General features: G+C 39.6%; 1 protein-coding gene across 1 annotated transcript; it reads right to left on the bottom strand.

Moving 5' to 3' along the window:
• Positions 1-8,092: 8,092 nt before the first annotated feature.
• fbxo15 (F-box protein 15) lies at positions 8,093-20,806 on the bottom strand. Its single transcript, XM_030079873.1, has 10 exons — positions 20,341-20,806; positions 20,008-20,127; positions 16,377-16,481; positions 15,655-15,894; positions 13,989-14,192; positions 13,788-13,911; positions 13,537-13,619; positions 12,360-12,505; positions 10,191-10,315; positions 8,093-8,721 (listed from the first exon to the last, which is right to left on the bottom strand). The coding sequence occupies exons 1-10, from the start codon at positions 20,484-20,486 to the stop codon at positions 8,455-8,457; spliced, it is 1,560 nt and encodes a 519-aa protein (XP_029935733.1). The 5' UTR covers positions 20,487-20,806; the 3' UTR covers positions 8,093-8,454.
• Between the last annotated feature and the right edge of the window lie 1,434 nt (positions 20,807-22,240).

Genomic DNA, 22,240 nt, shown 5'->3' with positions numbered 1-22,240 from the left:
CATTAATTGAGTGCCCCTTCATTGCAATCGGTGTATAATTCTTCACTTTCCTGCTATATAATGCTTTATTTTCACGTAAGCTGCTACGCTGGTGAGATAGCAGAGGTTGGTTTCTGTAAGAGAGCAGCCAACATGCTTCACTTCTCCCTCTCCAAAGGTCACAACTCTTACGCCTTGACCAATGAGGTCAGAGTACTCAGTCTGGGGTCATTGCCATAGCAACAGCAGAGGTGATTCGCATCATTTCTTGTGCCATAAAACTAGATCATTGGCAGCAACATAAAACATAAAGACACATAAAACAGGTAGACACATAAATAATTGACTAAAGCAAAGGGCTATCAAAAACAAATAGGCAGAATATGGTCAAATTAGGAAAAAACAGATATTTTGAACAACTTATACTGCACACTGTGTATTTTAACAGGAAAAAAAAAAAAAAAAAACAACACACCAGTGGTGAAAGGTTCCAGCTTGTGTGACGCTAGAGCTGCACCGAATTGTAATGACTCGCCACAATTTGGCTGGATTTGGAGGAAGTGTCCAGGTATCAATGCGGCACACTGCCAAACATATCTGTCTTGATTTGCCTCATGACAGGTGCAAGCATGTGGAAATGTTATCCCAGCCACAGTGATTGCTGTCATCTTTAATAGGTGTCAGCACACAGGTGGACCCGCATCAGCCAGAGATGTGATTAAAACGCAATCATATCCAACCAGACTGGCCTGGTGGAGTATTTGTCTCTGTGTGTCTGTGTGTGTGAGTATGTGTGTGTGTGTTCACACTAATATCTTAATGTAAATTTCTAGTGCGACGTTGCTTAATCAAGCTTTCAGTGCTGCATTGCCAGGCAAGATGCGCTAAGACCAAATTTTCGAGCAATATTGCCAGACAGATAAAAAGAAGTGGCCTAATATGACCCCAAACCATCACTGTTTAATTTTTCATTTCACTCGGTGCTAAAAGCTGAGCGAACTCAATGTAGGAATTTGCAGTAACAGTTAAACACAAGCGATGAGTATTGGTCTCCTGGGAGTCTTCCAGAGTCAAAAGTCCGAACACACACCACTGTGTCATAGACAGAACTAACCAGTGGGTTTTCAATAATTCATAGACATGTAGAAAGAGTTTACAGAGTGCCGACTGACAGATAAACAATGCCTGGTGGAGTGCAATTGACCAAAAATATCACTGACACACCACAAACATGCCCTTTAAATTCAGCACCACAGCAGATTTGCCATCAAAACACACAATCAAACACGGGAGTTTGGAGCGGGCACCTCTGACATCCACCGGGAAAGCTTCTGCATGCCAGTTTATACGGCATGAAGGAGGCCTCCGTGTCTCTCAAAACTGGGATTCAGTGCTTTTCTCTTTCTTTTTGGCTTTCTCTCTCCCTCTCTGTCTCCCTCAGTAATGGTTCAGATCAATAGAGGTAGCCTCAGGCACAGACCTTTGCGCTAAAACCAATTGTTCCAGGAACTCTGTATACTTGCAAAGTGCTGCTTGTTTTCTGTGAAGCCTGCCTGTTTTCTGCAGCACAGAAATCTATGCAGCGTTCAGCACTCTCTTTGCGAAGGTACAAGTGTTTCTCCATTTTGCTTGATGTCAAAAGACACGCTTTAATGTTTTCCGTGATGAAAGCCAGGTCTACGTAACTGCAGACATGACAAATGATGCATAATATGAAATGCTGCAATCTGTCGCAAGAACTGTTGTAGATGGGATTGGGTCAAAACAATAGAAACATGACAATGAGGAATTCCCGGAGTTCAAAAAGCATGGCCTTCTTTTCCTGACATGATTTTGGTGTGATTTGGTGATCTCGGTGGTGCCGAATCTTAAAAGAAAATCCCAGTGTAGGATCTCCAATCAAAATCTAGTTCTGAAGAGGAGCTTGGTGTGTGACCACTTCCTAATCCACCTTCAACAGGCCAATTCAAACGACCAACTCTGTGAAAGTGGTACACTGTAAGATAGAAATTCTACATCTGCCTCTCCAATACCTTTTCTGAGACCAGACAGACAGAGTGTTACTGAAAGGGAAAGGTGAATTAGCAGACCATGAAAAGTTGTAGGAAGTGTGAGCTGGTAATGTGCTGACTCATACCACATCTCTCTGTCTGATACACACTGAGTACACTGTGTGAGGGAGAGAGACGCAACGGTGATAATGATGACTGATTCATTCACAAATGGCAATATGTCCATTTCTTTAATAACTCTGACCCCACAGGAAACATTCATCATTTCTTTCTCTATAATTACCAATAATGTTCAGACAGAGAGAGACAAAGGTACAACACACCCAAATATATATCAAATGAAACACCTGAATGAATGGTCTTTCCTTGAACTTCACATTTTGAAGTGACTGAAAGACACCCCTTGGCAAAAAAAAAAGAGCATCAATATTGGATGGATGTTGGAAAGCACCTCACGATACAACATGTGTTACAATACATACATCACAATATGATTTTATTATAATACATTGCTGCTACATTTCAACCACAAATCCATTATCTGGATTTGTGGTTAGCCTCCCAGTCATAGTGAACAGTTTATCAAACACACATTTTTTTGTTTTGTTTTGTTTTGTTTTTTAAATTGAACTTATTATAGTGTAGGCTAAATATTTCAGGATGTATGCATGGCTGGTATTTTTAAATCAACATTAAAAAAAAAAAAAAAAAAAATCTTACATACCCCCCTGCAGTACCACTGCTCTACAGAATTGCCTGATAATGTACAAATATAGCTTAAAATATAACCTACTGCCCAAAACCTGGTTATACTAATAAAATGCACAACATATTCTATGATAAATTGGTGTCAAACTGACTAGAACAATTATATTCAATTTATCTAAAATTAGCGCAATGGGCTATACATACATACTGTTACAAAGAGCTCAAGGTCTAATACAGTATTATGAGAAATTATGAACTGATTTTTTTTTTTTTTTTTTTTTTTGCACAGATATAGTGGATATGTAGCAGAATGGCAGGTGAGCCTCACTGGATGGATGTCAGACTCACCATCATGCATTCATTGTTGCACTTTTGTGTATCTTGATGGAGTGAAGCGACACTGACCTTGCAGAAGAGGTGGCACTCCTGCCATGCCTCTCACTGAACACTGGCAGCCACTGGAGGAGCAGCAGATTCAATATAAACACTTTCCCCCGCACCCATGTGGTCCCTTTGCACCTTCTAAAGGGGAATCTAAGCCAGGGATCATCCTGGGCATAATAAGTCTATTACAATACTGTCACTCCTGGAGGCTTCCCCACTTTCCAATTCCCCTTCCCTCAGGGATCAGAGAGGTTGTCGAAGATGAAAGAAGGGGGAGAGGAGCGAGGGAAAGAGGAGGATTGTGGGTCTAGAGTAGCAGAGTTCAATTATGGCGCTGTGAACGGTTGGTAGTGGAGAGACACGGTTTTACAGATCATGCAGTATCTGAATAGAAAGGGGGGATGCAGTGTCTGAATGGGGAGAGTTGTGGCATGGACTTTTTTGGCTGCTGTAGTTAACGATTCTTTCATTATTACAGGCATAATTAACCTGCCTCACCTCACCTGCACTGGGCGTCCCCCACAGGAGCAGTGAGCGAGGAAGTGGTAGGTGTGGGACGACAGCATGGCACCCAAGTCAGTCAGAGACAAATTGTGCGGGCTATGCACCCATTAGTGCAGGCCCAAAGAATATGATTGCTTCTTAATTGGCGAGTCTGGCCAGATTTCAAGGAATGTGAATAGAGCCTAGTCATTTTTTTTTTTTTTCATGCAGCAGCAATGACAGCTGAGAAGGTAACTTGTGTTTCCCTGAAAAGAATATTTGTGCATAGTCTCAATTATCACACTGAGTCTCTTATGTGCCAGTCCCTTCTGTCTGTCTGACAAGCAGGTAAACAGCTTAATTGTTGCTCTGAGCAAAACAGGCAGTGAAATACCTGTAGAGAGAAACTCTACTGCCAGATTATGTGAACAAGTATGGACGATTTTAAAAAATATAAATGGTTTTTAAAAATGAATAGAGCTGGTTACACACACACACAAAAATTCTGCTTTTCTTGCATGCATGCGTACACCAATACTCACTCTCTCTCTCTCTCATACACATACACACACACACACACACACACACACACACACACACCCACGCACACACAAAGAATCAATCTTTTTTCCCCCTGGTAGATTTCATTATAAGTTGATTGTTTTCCTCCAATGAGAGAGCTAAATAAAGACTGTCATCCACTTCCAAGGCTGAATAGTTTGCAGGCCCAGCTGGTCACTCATGAGGGACAGAATTAACGGCTAAAAATGGAAGCAATTTTCTTCCAAGATTAGCCTGTTAAGAAACTGAGAGATGGGTTTAATGACGCTTTATGCCGCTAAATGTACCTATTTAATGGCAGGCCTCATTGAAGACTCTTTCTTAATCATTATATGCAGTTAAACTCTTCTCTGTTTTGATTAACACATGCGGTCTTGTAATTACTTTGCAGAAGGGCACAGACAAGAGCAAATGCGAGTAAATAAAAAAGAGCAAAATGAACAAAGAGGAAGCATAACATAAGATATTTATTATGGGTTGTGAAAACATTGTAAACCATTTGCAAGTCTTCTAAACTTGTGTGTAATTTCCTTTTGACACTGAAAGAATTGAGGGATTGAAAACCATGCTACCGTTTATAGCCTCTCCCATTGTTTACTGAAGAGAGCCATCTACTGGACAATAACTAATATTGAACTAACAATTTAATTTCATGTTTGCACAAACTTGATTTTTCTGATTCTAACTCTTCAACTGTAGCATTCAGATGAACCACTGTAAGGGCAGGAGGAAAAAAGAAATCATCCACCCTCTTCCTGATCATTCAACAACAGAGTCATAGAGCATACTGTCAGTAAGGCTCCATACAATTCAAATGGCCTTGGCCACAAAAATCAATATTGTTTGATTGACCATTAATGTGAGACCTGGCTGTGAGGACAACTGGCTGTATAGTCTTGGGAAGACATTACTAGCCCACAATACCCTTGGGCTCCTGTATTTTCTAATAAAATCAGAATGAAGGATTGGCAGTTTGCACAGTTGATGTGACAGCAAACAGGGGTGTGAAGGTCACAGCAACGAAAATGTGCTAACACACTTGTAACCCGAGAGTCAGACATGGTGCACATCATTCAGTCCAGGTAATGGCCTATATCATGCCATTTGTCAGAGCATGAGTCTGTTCTAAACAATTCAGTGAAGGTGTATGGCTCTCCCACCCGTGCTTGGCCATTCTGCAGCACTCTCTGATGCTCTGTTTTTCATTACAGCAGTCCAGTGCTGGATGTTTTCTAGGAGCTGAGGGCCAGTAAAAATGTTCAAGCTATATGATAACATATGGAGTCCTTAACATTCAGACAGTGTCTCTCTTTCCCCAACCCGGCCTCCCTTCAGCCTCAACTCAATTGTGCAGCTTGTGACAAAAGCCAATTCATCACCCATACTGTAGCCCCTCTCCTTCCCTCTGGCTCATTTCCCCAAATGAATTTGGACGGCGTGCCAAGGTAGTTGGTGATATGTGTGGAAAAATAAGCATCTTTTCAAGGTGATGGTGACCCCTACTGAGACTAGGAAGGGAAGCCTCTGAAATCCTATTACCATGAGGCCAGCCATGTTTTATTGCCATCAGCAGTGCTGGCCCATCAGCAGCGTGGCAACTGTTTCCAACAACTGCCCCCACACCAATTCTCTATTGTGAGACCAGCCCAGGGTGTGGACATTAAACTCAATTTTCATCTAAAAGTGATTGCATAATGGCTGACAATGCAATTGTGGTAATGGCTGTTTGTGTTAGGGGAAACCACCATGATAAAGAGGAAAAAACTTTGAAAAATAGCCTGGATAATACAAAAGTAACAAACTTCCTTGTATTTGGGGGTTAGAGCCAATAGCTATTTACCACATGGTATCACCACCTTACTCTGTGAAAAACATGTCTTTATTATTTCTGTTCAACAAACATAACTGGCACTTTGACATGAGAATATTCTGGGACAACCACTACAGCCTTCCCATTAAACCAAATCCGCAAGCACTGGTTATTTGAGGGCTTTACCAGTTTGTGTGCACACATTCAAACAGTGATTGTGAGCATATCCAGTCATACGTTTCAAATTGGTCTCACAAAATTTCAAAAAATCAACAGCATTTAGTGGTTCTTTCAACTGTGCCAGCAACTGAAAATAAACAACATGAGTTGGAGTCCCGGATATAAAAATCCATCACGACTGAAATTTTCCTCTTGTTCGCTATGACACATAAGGCTGCAGAGGTGGGTGTCTTCAGAACCTAACGCTGTCTGTTAAATTTAATGTTTGCTGAAACAATTCAATTCAAATTTCTTGGTTATTTCAAACCATGAGGGTCAGACATCCTTTTTACCTGGTATTTGCCAAAAGTAAGTGTGTGGTTTGTAAAATACTAGGTAAAATATTGTGGCCTACGGTAAAGCCAAAGCTTAGGTCCAGCGTCAAGATAGTGTAAGTGAGAACAGGCCTAGTGGTGAGCACAGGTATGGTGGAACATGGCTACAGAACCACAGAATTTATTGATGGTGTTATGGACCTAATTCAAGAAAATGTTTGGTGGATCTGTCCATTTGATAGCCCAAAGGACAAATCCCCTCTCACCAAGAGAGTGTGTCCTTCCTGTCCTCTAACATTGAAGCAGGGTTTCTATATGCTGTATGCAGTGATCCATCAGATCCTGTGCACTTGTAGATTCCCTGCTCTGTATACGTAAAGGTAATGGTAATCATTTTACACAAATGGCTGAACAAAACAGCTTCATGAAAGAACCTGTCACCTCTAGGCCTCAAGTTTATACTTATAAATAAACAGACAGATTAAATATTCAAATAATCAATATGCTTTCTTTTGGGGCTATGGGGTATAATGTAATGTCACCATCATCTACAGTGGTGGAAAAAAGTTTTTGGACACCCCGTGCATTTGTGAAATATTGCATTAAGAATCACTCTTAGGTCTTCAAGTGCCATTTCTTTTAGTACATACAGCCAAAATTCTAAACAAATCCTAAAAAAGCCATTAGAAACTTAAAATTGATTGGTTCCATAAAAATACATAAGACATTTTGAGTATTGGGTCATTTTGGTACCAGTGATGAAGGTCGTTCTTTTTATTAAAAGACACAATTTTTGTTGCCAAGCTTCGTGTCTATATAAAGCCAGCACATTTGAAAGTACTTCAGACCCAAAAATGGCTAAAACAAGGAACCTAACGCAGGAAACACGCCTGAAGATAAAGATTCTCAGCCAGGAAGGGTACAGCTGCCGCCAGATAGCCAGGAAGTGCAGATGCAGTCCTTCAGCAGTTGGATACATTCTGCAGAAATACAGACGAACCAACAGCTTGGAAGACAAACCAAGATCTGGGCGTCCATGGGTTTCTTCAGCAAGAAATGACCACATCCTGATCCGCATGTGCAGGCAAAACCACCGAATGACATCACAGGAGCTTCAGCAGCAGTGGACAAACCAAACTGGTGTTCACTGTTCCACCCGCACTGTACGTGGCCGACATTTAGATCACAGCTTAAGGTCCTACAAGGCTATCAAGAAGCCCCTGATCAATGAGAGACAGAGGTTAGCCCGGTGTCGTTGGGCCCAGGCACACAAGAACTGGACAGCCAGGAATTGGAAGAAGATTCTGTATTCAGAAGAATTTGTCAAGAATTTAGTTTTGTTAGTTTTTCTTGTAAACAATAAACAAAAAAAATATATAATTTGTATTTGTTTGTATCTGTCTAATGCAGCCACACCTTTTGAAACACAAAAAAGATTTTTTCCACAAATATTTCATGGTAATATTTAAGATTGTGTAAAATTTTAAGGGTGTCCGAAAACTTTTTTCCACCACTGTATATCCACACCTGCACGTCTATGCTTTGTGACTAAAAATCAAACAAGAGCGTTTACTTCTTCAAATCTTCAAAGGCTTTACTCTATATGCAAGCTGTGTTTGTGGTAATGCAGTGCAAGAATATGATAGACATATTTGCTTAAATGTACTAACAACACATTTACTGGATTACAAACAAATGACAAATTAAATCATACACGAAGTTTGTCCTCTAGAGTGAAATTTTAATATTTAAAGTACAAGCTCCTGAGACAAACTCCTAAAGTTTAAACACCAAGACTGTTATGTCTTCTCATCTTCTTGTCTTCTCATGAAATCTTTTTGTCTTGTGTATAGAAAATACAAAAGTTATGAACAAGGTAAAAAATTTTGATGAGAATCACATCAATACTCAAAGTCAAACTACCAAAAGTGCAAAGAGCAGTACCTCAGAACTTGCTCAAATCATAGAATGAAACCTGAAATCATTCCTTTTTTCAAAAACAACTCAAAGAACTACTGCAGCTTCAGTAATCTCGACTGAAATGCTTGTTGACTTTGTAAACTGGCACATAGAGAGTGAGGCTGACAAGGTAGAACGGCCCCTGTTCCTTCAAACATATGATCTTCATTTTCACCTGGCCGTCTGAGTCCTGGTGCTGAATCTCAAAGTGTGTGCCATCATAGTCGTAGCAGACGGGACTCTTCGCCAGCACCATGGAAACGGGAGAGCTGACGCACCAGAAGGGTTTCCGGAATTCGTCCAACAGAGTCAGGCTCATCATGCAGCAGTTCTATCAAAACAGAAAGGGAGACAGGAAGAAAAAAAACATAAAAAACTAAGGTCACAGATTTGAGGATCTACATACACGTTATCAGTGATGGAACTTCACTGAGGCTTTACTTGAACGACACACAATAACTGCCTGAATTTAGCTTAGCTGGCTGCGAACCACTGCATGTCCAAAACAGCGCTGAACAAATGATTGAAATGTAACCAAAACTGCAGTGAGACAATATCTAAAACACAGGGGCTGCAATTCTTCTTCTTTTTTTTAGAAATAGGAGGTAATACATGTGATACATACATGTAAAATATTATAAATGACATATTGTGCTGCTAGAGATACTCTTGTCTACACATCATCTTCTCAAGATGTAAAAAAAAAAAACAAAAAAAAAAAAACATGTTTATTTGCTAAAGCCATATGTAAAAATCACATAATCCTCATTTTGAGGATTTTTTTTTTCCCTGAGAAATGAAAATGATGATGCAAAACTTATTCCCACTAAAACCATATTTGCAATATGATTTTTTTTCTACCACATCAATTTTTACCACTAGTCTTTAATATACTCCCTTTAGCCCAACATGCATCCATTACACTGCACATTGCTGCTGAAAACTCAATGCTTTGTGAAGTCTATGGTAATAATTACCACTAATTTATTCATACAGAATAGAAGGACAGAATAGAATAAAATTATTTCCAATTTAATTAGCACTTTTTTCACTTTTTTTCCCACAATGCTTAAGCTCTGGCTACATAGTCCTTTCCCTTCAATAACATTCTGAAATTATAACTGGTTTTACTATAAACCATAACAGCATATGACTCTTAGTTACACCGTTTTGATTTTTTTTTCTTTCCAAACACTACATAGTGTCCAGCATCAACTAAAATCAGCATCAAATTCATCCAATTCATCTTCTTTATTAGTCTAACTTGTTTGTAGAATAAGTTAAAGTTTTCTTAAAACACACTTCACTTGTTCTTTTGCGCTATGTGTCTGCAGGTTCTGCTCATCCATTATACATGTTAACAAGTTAGCTCTCTAGCTACATTACCTATTTTTTTTATTTTCTATTTTTTTAAAATCATGCACCTGATATATTTCCTCCATTTGAGTCCAGCTGTCTCTATTCCAGATGGATCAACACTGCCGCTATGTCTTCTTAAGAACTCTCATCTCTAATTATGCAAATTGTACTCTTGTGCTGTGTATTTCATATGCCAACATATGGCACTGCCCGTGTTATTTTAATTCAAACACTTCCCAGTGTTGATAATTAAAGTTGTGATTTTCAATTTTGAAAAAAAAAAAAAAAAAAAAAAAACATGCTGAAATAATTTCAGAGTGTATTAGTAATGATTACAATTTTTGAGGACATTTAAACAATTCCGCTATGATCCGTAAACCGTGATAATTCCAAATTGTCATTATCATCCATCTGTACTACAATTTAAACAGTGATCAGTACCTCGACTGTGCCCTCTAGGGCCTCACACTTCCAGGGCAGGTTGATGTTGCCTGCCAGGGGTATGTGCTGCGCCAAGTTGCTCCTGCTGATGGCAGTCAGCTGAATCAGGCCGTCATAGATCTGCGCTGTTCAATTACAACAGCAAACAGTCACAAGGCAAATGATATTAGCAATGCAGTTAATGAAATGTCAGGTCAGTTTATTCTTTATAGTGCTGCATGAGCTTAAATCTGTAGGTATTACAGTCACATCACAATCAGTGTATCTGAAGATTTCAGAAAGTGAAGTCAGCTAAGAGTGAAGTCAGCTAAGACCTTTAGCGTTTTTCCCCTATGTTGCCTGGATTTAAAGTTAGCACCCATGTTAACCACCACCATAAAGAAAAAAAAATCCCCAAATTTTACATTGCAACAAGCTATTCTGGAATGTTGGGGTGATAAATATTTCACAAAGTGTAATATAAATCCTGTGAATTTCTAATTTTAATTTCTGGTTGAGGTACTCACAGTTTCCTCATCAAAACACAAACAGTGATGCTGCTTTTAGGAAACCTAATGTAGACAACTTTATAACAGTGAATACTGGTGTGAAGAAAGTCTCTGAAAGATCATTTTCATATAATGGTGGAACGCACAGAAACCACTGGCGGGATAAGAGGAGGGAAAATGACATCGGAAGTTCAAAAATGAGACTGCTTGGTTAAGGAAAAGATTAGCAGACACGAGATAATTTATTTACATATTGTAGATATTAAGCTAAAAATGCAAAATCACTTATGTGGTCCTTTAAACATACATAATGGAGGTTCTAAAAGTATAAGTGTAAATACAGAGGAAAATACTTATAGTGATCATGCAGTCCAGGATGTATGTATCACAATAAATGGATGACTATTGAAGCTGATTTTTTTAAAAAAATATATATTGAGTTAAACAATATTGCACTGTTTTCAAATACAGTAGTGTTAGTAGTTTAAATACTAAGTAACAAGTGTTTTTCTGACCGCTAGAGGGAGCTGGCAGTCAGTCCTCCCTTCGGGTTCACAGCAGTTTGGTTGTGCAAAACCGAAAATCAAGGTGAAAAAAAAAGTGTATTTGGGATGGAAATAAGGGATATATTTCAGTCTCACAAGGATCTTGTTGGATTAACTGGATTATTTCGTCTCTGACCTCCAATTCAAATGTGATGAAGCTGCAGACTCTCAGCTACAAGATAAACGGCTGCTTTGAATCAACTTTTTTTTGCCGCTGCAGTGCTGACTGCAGAGACAGAGGTGCTGGCATGACTGACCTGAAATTTGGATACATTTATCTGTAGAATGTGATGTTTTAGAGAAGATCTGAATGAAGCTGAAGAGACGAAGGGGTGAAGTGAGAGAACAGAGTGCTGGTTTTCTACTGTAAGAGTGGGCGGAGCTACATTCTGGGTTGGAATTTGACAAAGAGAGAAAAGAGCTGGAAAAACAGCAAAATGGTGGGACCTAGCGACTTGGTTAGGTTTATATAATTATATTTTAGATAATTAAATATAATTAAACAAAAGTCTCAATCAAGCACATCGGTTAGCTTCAGGATTGTTAAGAGGTTTTCAAATCATTTATTGCACATTTGCAATAAGAAATTTGCAATATGTGCATTTCTAAAAAAAAAAAAAAAACAAACAAAAAAAACATGGTTATCTTAGTTTTACTTTATTTTCTTCCATATATTTTTATGTATGGAGAGCTAAATGAACACTGTAAACCTGATTACAATAAGCAAATTATTTATCATAGTATAGGAATGATTCTGTCCCAAGATTTTTGATCTAGATATAAGTGGATGATCACTGTAATCATGATCACTATAGGCAGTTTCCACTGTATAAGAAAAGAAAGAAGTGACTAAGGAAACTTAATCTTGACATATCTTATTAACATTATGGATTGTCAAGTGCAAGTAATGTAATAATTACTGCTGTAATGTAATAAAAATCTGCATCTTTTGATGGATCTATAAATGGCATTTTGCCTGCCCCACTTTCTACCATGTAAAGAATCTGTCAGTATCTCTATGTAATTTCATGCATAAAAATTGCACTTGTTTAGTTAAGATGTTTTTTACAAATTTTTGCATGGCCCTGAAGACATGCCACATATGTTGTGTGTGAATATGAAAGAAAGTAGTTTACTTCTCCGGCAGAAGAGCTGGGAGAAGCTGCTGGACATCAACACAGTCACAGTATTGTGGAGAACAAAGTGTAGTGTGTAACCATGGAGACCATACTCCGGGTCTATGTCATCAAAAGGCGCTTTCTCCACTGGGTCATAGTAGGGGCTAGAGGGGGAAAAGATGATAAAAATGAGAGGAAGCCTCAAGTGAGTGGAGAGCATTATGAAGGCACTGCAGAGGTTCATGACATTTTTTGTTGTTGTTTAACTGTAATCATACTGTGCTGCAGCATTGTGCTTTCACCAGCAACCAGGAGAGGGGGCTGTGTCCACACTATGTTCAAGTCTGAGACACACAGCAGTACAACCATTTAATAGTTTACACATTAGTTTCTTCCTATATATCTAGCAATCAAACAAAATAAAAAAGTAGATCCTGGTAACACTTTGATCATTGGAAAAGATTTTTCAAGTGACACAGGCTTGCCTATAACATTAACAAAAAACAATATCCTTCTCAAAACTGTCAAACCCCAAAGGCAGAAATGCCCTTGAAGCATCAAAGGCACTTGGGTTTTCAAATTGTTAGTACAATAGTGTGCTGAACACACACTAAAACCACTGAGTGGCAAGTCAAACCTCCTTGATGTGTCGGCTCAAAACTTGTCTTGAATTAGGAGTGTCAACAGAAGACCTCTTTAAGAGTTCACAAATAGTATTTCAGGAACCACAATGCCCTTTAACATATTTCCAGGCTATATGACTTACAGTGATGATTCAGTGGCAGCAAACTGACCAGGGAATTCAGCTAGCAGAATACATCTGTTCACATGTGTACAAAAAAGTACTATGTGGTCAAGCTAAGTAGTTCTCAATCACATGCCACTGAACTGAAAGCATGTGCAAATTTCATTTCAGCCAAACATTTCAGTGGCAGATTTCACCCATTAATTATCTCTGTTCTGGCTGAAAATCTGATAGTCACATTATCCATTGTGGTGGTGAAATGCAGGTGCCAAAGCTGCTGACACCTCAAATCTCATGCCTGCAGTGCATCACTGATGGGTCACGTCAGAAGCATCAAACGACTTGTGTCAATTATCGCATCCTTTGCATTTGGGCCCTAACCATCTGTTAGCAATGCAGTGCCCGCCATTTTAATGAATGAATAGGAGGTGCCTACAGAGTGTAGCCTACCAAGCGGATGATCCCATGAGACTTTTCTCCATCAGCCGGTGGAAGTGGAGGCTCACCATGACGAACGCAACAGAGCACTGACCCTGCAGAGACAACAGCCAGCTAGATTAGCTTTTCTGCATAATGTACATTTGCAATATTTGTTGCATGACAGATGATTTTAAATATTTAGCTGCCTTATTCCAAGTGATCTGCATACTTACCCACATTAATTTAACAAATAAGCAAACATGCCATTGTTGAGAATTTACCCTCCAGATGCCAATGATGATGCCAGGCTGCAGATGTATCAGTTTGACCAGTCCATCATTGCCAATAACCTGCGCACTTTGAGTCTTCATGTCAAACTTGGCTATGAGGGACCGCCAGCTAGCTCTGACATGTAAAAAGGGGAATTAAAAAAAACTTTTGATGAAGAAGAGAAGTGAAGGTAAGAGAGGAAGCTGTCTTACCTCTGTAGGGTGGGGCAGTTGAGACTCATCCTCCTCATCATACCATGCAGTTGAAGGGTGGAAATATGGCTGTACATCGGCCAGCCATCTCCGGTCCAGCAGAGAACCACCGAGGACTGAAAGTAGTGAGCTTGAGCTTGCTCAAAAGTGTGCTCACATCCTGACTTATCAGATACTGTGAGCTCCCAGCTCACATGCAAGTTTCTAAAACAAGATAATATAATGCAGAACTAAGACATTAGATGGCTGGGGTATTTCAATAAAAAACAAATATTTGAACTTCAAACATTGTACATAAATTGTCCAATAAACTGTACAGCTAAACCCAACACTTTTAATCACACAAAGTGAGTTTAATGTTAATTTTATGTTTTATTTTGACAGCAGTTGGATGTACTGTGACTCTGGTAACGCTGCACTTGCTAATGAAATGATATGCAATAGCTGGAATAAAACCACAGCTGTTGTGATAAATCTCTTGATCCAGTTCCGTCCAAACTGTGATTCAGGGGTGCCCCCACTGTGATGCAGCCAGTGTCTAGCTAAGGCAACATCCAATATCAATTAAATAGAGGAATAAAAGTAAAAACCAGAACAGCCTAGGAGGCCCCAGGTGACCCGAGGGATTTCACTCCCCATTGTCTGTATGTCTGATGTCTTGTGAAATGATTATTACCAAGGTAAATCGCATCCTCCCGCGTGTCTCTAACAGACAAACCCCCACAGGGAATTGTCTGGGTTGTTGGGGGGAGGGCGGAAGAGGAAGGTGTGTGTGTGTGGGTGTGTACGGGTTGGGTGGCGGTGATGGGAAGGGGGGGTCCAAGTAATTTATTTCAACAATTCAGACAGCCTCTGCAAGGAACACAATTATTTCTACTTCCCCTCTGTACCACAGCGGCTGCCACAAAACTCAAAATTGAGTGCAGCACAGCCTCTAATCAGAGGTTATAAAAACACAGCAGAAACCACGGTGGAGACGGTGAGGGAGCTTTCCCCTGTGAGCTGGCATCCCCCTGAGCACACATTGCATTCAGACAGAGACCTTCTTTCTCACCTTTAATAAGGAAGTGTCATTAAGTGGAAGAGGAAAAACAAACCATGCTTTGTTTTTGATTGCCAGCAGCTTGGATCGTCCTCTGGTTTCTACCCTTAAACTGTCATAACAGCCAGGCTGGATCTCCACAGTTTAACTCTGCAGTGTGAGCCAGAAACGGTGCAAAAAAGCGGGGGTTCCCAAGACAGCTCACAGAACTACTTCCCACTGTTAAACAGCCAGGCGTGTGAAACAGATGACAAATACTGTTTATTTTATAAGGTATAGGTCAACATGAGGTCAACCAAAAACATTGATTTGTTTGTCCTACATAAAAATTGCCACTGAAAGAAGATACACCAACAAAACTATGTGACATATTAAGACTTCAAAAGGATTCTCAAGAGGAATACTTGGCCCTTAACTGAGAGCAACACCATTTTTAACTACACCAACAAAATCAAAATAGCTGAATGGTTAAAATGTTGGACAATACATTGTGAACACTTGATTTGTTGAACTTGGAACTGAGACTTATAAGTGTTTGGCATGCAAAATCAAGTGCATAGTACATCATGCAGTCATACAATTCAGACAGTTTTCAGAAGCAAATTTACCTGGGTCTTCTCTTACCTGAGCACCCACTGTGTTTGGCTGGGCAACCCAGTTAAGGGGCTGATCATTTGAAGCTCTCTCCTCCACCTGTACACATCATGTCCAACTATGGCCCTGAAGTACTGCCTCTTCCAGTAACCCACAGGCCGATCCTGCACCGTCACTTTTCCCAACTTCAGCACCACCTCATCCGTGCCATTTGGTTTCCACATTTTACTATTGCCAAACTCTGATATGTACTTCTTGTGCCAAATTATACTACAGTGACAAAAAAAAATAAGACAAAGACATGTGGAGATAAGTACAATATGACTGCTGTGAGAAGAAACAACAGATAGAAACAAATGATCAAATGACTTTCATTTCTGGCATACTATTGCCTTAGAGGGCTCACACTCTAAAGACATGCAAATTTCCCCTCACTTTTTCTGAAAGGCACAGGTTCCAATTATAGTAGTAACACATTTGGGCTGTAAAAAGGCAATGATAAAAGTCTAATTTCCTGTTAAGTAAGCCATTCATAAAAGTCCCTGATAGTCCTGGACAAAAGAAGAAGATTGTTTGGATGTCCCTGTCTTCAAGGGATTGTCAATAATTTATGGTATTTCAGAAAATCACTGACTTGCAGGAATGCTGTTCTTTCCTACTGTTGAAGTTATGAGTTATTGATTAAAATCCTTTAAATTCTATTTAATGTTTAACTGTGTTGACTGCATTTATGAGACCTTGATCAGACATACTCATCATTGGCGAGCTGACAGAAGAGCTTGCTGACGTGGCTGAGGCAGAAAAGAGAGGAGGCATCCAGGTATGACAGTATCTTAATCAGGATCTCTGATGGCAGACTGAGGAAAAAGTAATTAAACATCACTACAATTAATTGACACCAATGTTTTCATGCCACCTGTGGTTCAGCACACAGTTCTTTTCTTTAGGGGCACTAGTACATCAAACAAACTACTCTGCAATGCAGTGCTGCACTTCCTAAGGCAATATAACCACCTGACCAATGTTAAGTAATAATGTTTCCATTTAGCTACTTGGTATGGAACCCACAAAGGTAATCAAAGAAAATCTATGCCTCAGCAACATAGTGATGTTATGATACTATATTATGGAGTGTACTGTACTTTAGCATCTTTGTCATCATGTGCTGCAATGTATTCTGCTTCATTTTTTGGCTTATACCGGTCCTTACTGTATTAAATGCACTCATACTTGTTAGAAAAGATTTTTTTTTAACCACTAATGTCCATGTAAAAACATTTAATCCATGGCGTTAGAATTTTGACATTTACCATTTCAAGTGTCTTTGTGTATTGTACTGTGCCTTGTGGCAGAACACAACCACTTTCACCGGTCAGCCTTCAGCAGGTCACAGCGTTGGTAGCAATGGACAAACAGACGAATGTAGCGCAAGGCTTAATGTCTATTTGAATGCTTATGATTCTGCAACGCTAAAACCTGGAAAATTACCATAATCTTACAAAATATTAAAATACATTTCCCCCCCACACTTTTTAAAATTTTTATTTCATTGTAAAGTCATGAAATGAAATGTGTTGTGAGGTGGAGCCATAGGGTTTCCATGCACTTTAGTCAACCACACACAAATTCAAGAAACATCTGCTGTAATCTGACTATGTTTGATTTTACTTTCATAAAAACGTACAAATGATTGGGTGGATGTGCGTGTGTAAATGAGTGAAACATGTCACCAACACTCGACTTGACACTACTTGAACAGAGCACAAGATTAGCAGCAAGCAAAGTAAAGAAGAAAGTTTACAAGCACTGCAAAATAAAGTGTCAAATAGACTTATTTACTTATGCCTAACACCCCTCCTGCAGTAGAGGCCACCGACAAGGGACTTCCAGACTTCTCGGTCATTAGCTTTCTTTTCTATCTGATACCAGGTGTATCCCAGTTGTTTGAAGTCTACCTGGAGATCCTCTCGCCAGGTGTTCTTTGGCCAGCTTCTTTTCCTTTTCCCTTGAGGATTTCCTTGTCAGAGTTTGTCTGGTGGTGTTTGACACTGTTTTTTGTTGGGTGTGGCCGATCCATCTCGATTTTGTTTGCTGCTGGTAACTGTTATATGCTCGTCCACAGATCGTTATTGTTGATTTTGTCTGGCCAGTGGATATTAAGAATTCTTCTTAGGCAGTTGTTGATAAAAGTTTACACTTTATTGATTGCGGTCTTCGACATTCTCCGGGTCTCAGTGCGATAAAGCAGCACTGATTTTATATTCGGGTGTAAGATTGTTATTTTTGTTCGTTGCAGTATCACTCTCGAGCACCAGATGTTCTTGAGCTGTCAGAGGGCTGTCTGTCCTTGACTTGCATGTTCTTGCTTTGACATCTGCATACCTCCCTGTTTGTCAGTGACACTCCCAAAGGAGTTAAAGGACGGACTTGACTTCTTCGAGTCCACTGCCTTCAAGTGTGATTGGTTCAACACTAGTTGCATTCACCCTTATGATCTTTGTCTTTCCGTTATGGATGTTAAGTCCTATTTGTGAGGAAGTAGCTGCAAGTGTTGTGGTCTTATCCTGCATCTGATGGTGGCTGTGCCAAATGGACTGTTAGGGCTCTTTAAAAATACTTTATAAGCAGCTGCAGTGTGAATGTTATTGTGTATAAAAGATGCACTTTAATTGCTTTTTGGATTGAACAGCTGAGGTGTATTTGTGTTTGTATGCAGTGGACAGCAGGGCTCCTGGGAACCTAGAGGTATGTAAAACTCTTCAGTTTAGTCTGTGCAATGGCAAAACTGGGAAAATAAGATTTAGGTTGAAAATAATCAGAATTATTCTTTTAAGTTTAAACTTCTTTAATATTTAACTTATCACTGCCACATTGTGCCACCAACGCGCAAAGTAGCTGAGCGGAGTTTATTCATTTCTACAAGCATAGTATAAAGTGACAAAACAGCTGAGAGGTGATGACATGCAACACGTCACAAGCTGCACTCAAATCCACAACACTGCTGGTTCATAGTAGTGATGATACTCTGTGCCCTTTAACCCAGAGGGTTACAAAGAATCCCAAGACCCATCTTTTCACAAATCAAGCAGACAAATTTACCACAGAGCTCCTATCATTTGATTCACCCTCAGAGTCAGAGAATGTCCTGTTAGCCTGTGTTGACAGGGAATTCCTCAAAATGCATTTCCATATCTCCATCTGCAGACTACTGCACAGCTGATAGGGAATTTAATAAGGAGTCTTAACATCTACATCACCCATGTCTCTTGTCATAAAAATGTCAGAGCATCTTATGGCTATATCTAAACTACATGCCTGCAAATATATGTCATTCTCTGACAGGATAGGTGAGATAGGTGGTTCAATCTAACATTTGTGGGCAGTAAATGATCAAATTGCAAAAATGTGGTTTACACATTAAACTAAATGCTTGCTAGCACACTGAAATAGGATATGACTTTATTTAGGTGAGCCATAATAATATGTTTGACTAATCTCAGGTGGAAGTGGTGGGTATTATGAATACATGGGAGCTGCTGTTATACATACACAGAATAGCCTGAACCTGCACTCTGCTATGTAGTCTTGCCAATGACTTTTTTTTTTTTTTTTTTTTAATAATTATTTTAGCAGCAGGATGTCAGGTAGAAAATGGTAGGAGGGTTTTTCTACATTTATACATCTATATTTCTGCCTGAAGTTATAATTATTAAAAAAAAAAAAAGAAAGTGATCTGCAAGACTAGAAAGCACAGTGCCAGCTTCTTCTATATATGTATGAAGCCCTGAGTGATCAATTGAGTGAGTCTGATTTGTACTCGTACCTACCTATCGTTTAATGGTTTGTCCTAAAAGTTGTGTGCAATAAAACAATAACACTGTTGCATCTTATGTGTTTATGTTTTCAGTCTTTGTATTGCACTCTTGTTCTGCAGCTTAATCCAATAATAACAGTCTCGGCAGCTTGGTGAAAACAGCCAGCAAGGTTGCTGACACTGAGCCAAGCATATGGTGACTAAGGCCAATATTGCTGACTGACCTTGTTGCCCCCTTAACCGTGGATGCCCCCTTGGTGTCTATTTAGAGAGGCTAAACTCACGTGTAAAATAAACAGGGATACACTTTACTGTATCCCCACTTGCAATTACATAGCTTAACTCGGACATGTAGGCTACTGAACTGTTTTACGCCTGTATTGATTCTACTGAGCTTTTATTGTTTTCATTAAACCATTAAAGCACTGCCTGCAAACCATTTTCCTTAAAGGACGATAAAGTCTGAACTTCCAACGGGATAGTTTCTGCCCACGGAGCGTCAATGCGGTATATGCGTTTTTCGGACTACTGTGAAATAGCATCCCAACACAAACGTCTTCACATCTTACCTTTGAATAGAGTATAGAGTGGATGCCCGATGTGATTTCTTAGCAGGTCTGGACAAGCGCACGGTGGAGACACCTGCATTTCGTGATGCCATGTGCCCACCTGGCTGCGACCCATCACACCTGTAACGATATGCGATGAATGCATTTGTGAAGTAATAAGAGAAACACTTGTTGGAGTGGACGTCAGTGTCTCTGGTACTAACTACGCTGCTACGACGGCGGCTAGCTTGAAATTTCCATTTGGTTTGCGCGCCGCGGAGTTATCGCTAGCTGACTTGTTAACTGATTTGCACTTTGACAGGCATGGCAACGGGACGACACTTGTTGCTTCACCTTTGAAAACTGGATAGGTCTTGGGGCGGCTTTTTCCCAGAGCGTTTGTTCCTCTTTTTGGTCAACTTTTCTTTAGCTGGAAGTGGCCGCGCAGGTTTTCCATCCGAGCCGAGGCTCAACAAGGTTTGCTTGCGTCCAGTCGCCATGGTGAGTGTGCGTCAAGTGCACGAAGAAACGTACAACTTCCGGTGCAGCCTTCAAAATGAAAGCGCAGGAACTTCTCATGCCAACTTGATGGCCACAGACAATTGATGATTCAACTTCATTTCAGGCAGTGTGCTTTGTTTCTTTCAAACAGCAGCATGAAGGTGTAACTGATTTTTATACGCACACATCAACAGTTGGAAAAATACATAATATTCAGATGCAATTTCTTACGTAACATACCATCTAAACATTTCATTGTATGTACACAGTGACAATAAAGGCTTCTATTCTATTCTATTTATGGCAACCATTTAAGGTTCCTGTGTAAGTTGCCGAGCCAAGGCGACACCTGATTTCGTTTTTTGAACATCCTGTTAAAGAGTGCGCAGGTGCTATTTCTAGTTGCTAATTACAATCAAGATTTGGCAGCCGGTGTCTGGAAAATGAGTGTGTTGCTGAGGAAACTCTACTTTCATTTTTCTTTTCAGAAATGCAAAATAATTCCCAGACAGCTTACCCCAAAAAGCCGATCTAGTTTACAAATCACACACTGGAGACATTAAGACTCATCTCAGGATTGATCACAATTAATACTGTTCTGAATAAAAGATAAAAAATTAAATTTAAAAAATGAAACCCTACCACCAAATTGTAGACTACTGCTGTATTGCTGTTGCCACTCATCTTGCTGGTCAGCACTGAAATATGGAGCCAGTATGGGTTCAAAACAGGCTGCAAGATGGCTCACAATAGGGTTTGAATGCAAATTCATGGTGGCCTCACTTGTTTGCCCATTTGAGCATCAACAGGGATCTGACTGGTAAATATGACGCCCATGCTGGCCTTTTTTTTTTTTTTTTTTTTTTTTTTTTTTTTTTTTTAGAAATATCTAATGCCTATTTTAACTTTCTTTTTTTCACATTCATCATATTTCAATTCATCAGTGAATCAAATTTAGGTGTTGATTTTAATGGCATTAACTAATGTTGAGCATATTTCAGTACCATGTGGAGCTCCCGTAGGCTGTTCACTATTGTCACAAATTAAAGCAGAAGCTATCATAAATGGACCCTTTGGCTTAAGTCCATTTTCCCTGATAAAATCCCACATATATGTGACCCACATGGACATGTTGTGGGCATACATTAGATGGAAAAGCCCACAAAAGTAACTGTATCCTACTAACTACTAAAACTGAAGAAATATGATGATGCCTTTCAAGAATTCATCTGCCCCAGAAAACTGCCACTTAGACCAGCATTACTGCCCTTGTAAGGACGAAAATATAGAAAAAATACATCAATAAACACACAAACAAAAGAATCAGCGGGGCCACAAATCTGTTAACAGCTTCAAAATGCAAAATGAAAAACATTGCGGCAGATATCTGACCCCGTCTAACTAGCTAGCTCACCCTGGATAGTTTAACAAGGCCCACTGCACTCACTAAAGGCAGGGGCAATTTTGAACATGAGAAAATCTTCAAATAAAATTGCTGCTTAGCTGAACGATGCTGGAAATGGCTACAGCTTTAAACTCAACTGCATGTGTTTAAGGAGGGCAGGCTACCTATTATTGCAAGTAACAGCTGGACCTAACGTCTTCAGAGACGACTTTGGTATTAATTGAGGTACCAGGTTGAGTTGCTCTGACTTCGTTTTTCAAAATCAAAGTCAAATCAAAATATACGAGCTTGTGTGTTATTTAGTCTGAGACAATCCAAACAATATTTGTGAGTTTTTACAGACAGCTA

The sequence above is a fragment of the Myripristis murdjan genome, chromosome 20 (genome assembly GCF_902150065.1).
Source record: "Myripristis murdjan chromosome 20, fMyrMur1.1, whole genome shotgun sequence".
NCBI lineage: Eukaryota > Metazoa > Chordata > Actinopteri > Holocentriformes > Holocentridae > Myripristis > Myripristis murdjan.
The sequence above is the reverse complement of the archived record's forward strand: the minus strand, read 5'-3'. Positions and strand labels throughout refer to the sequence as shown.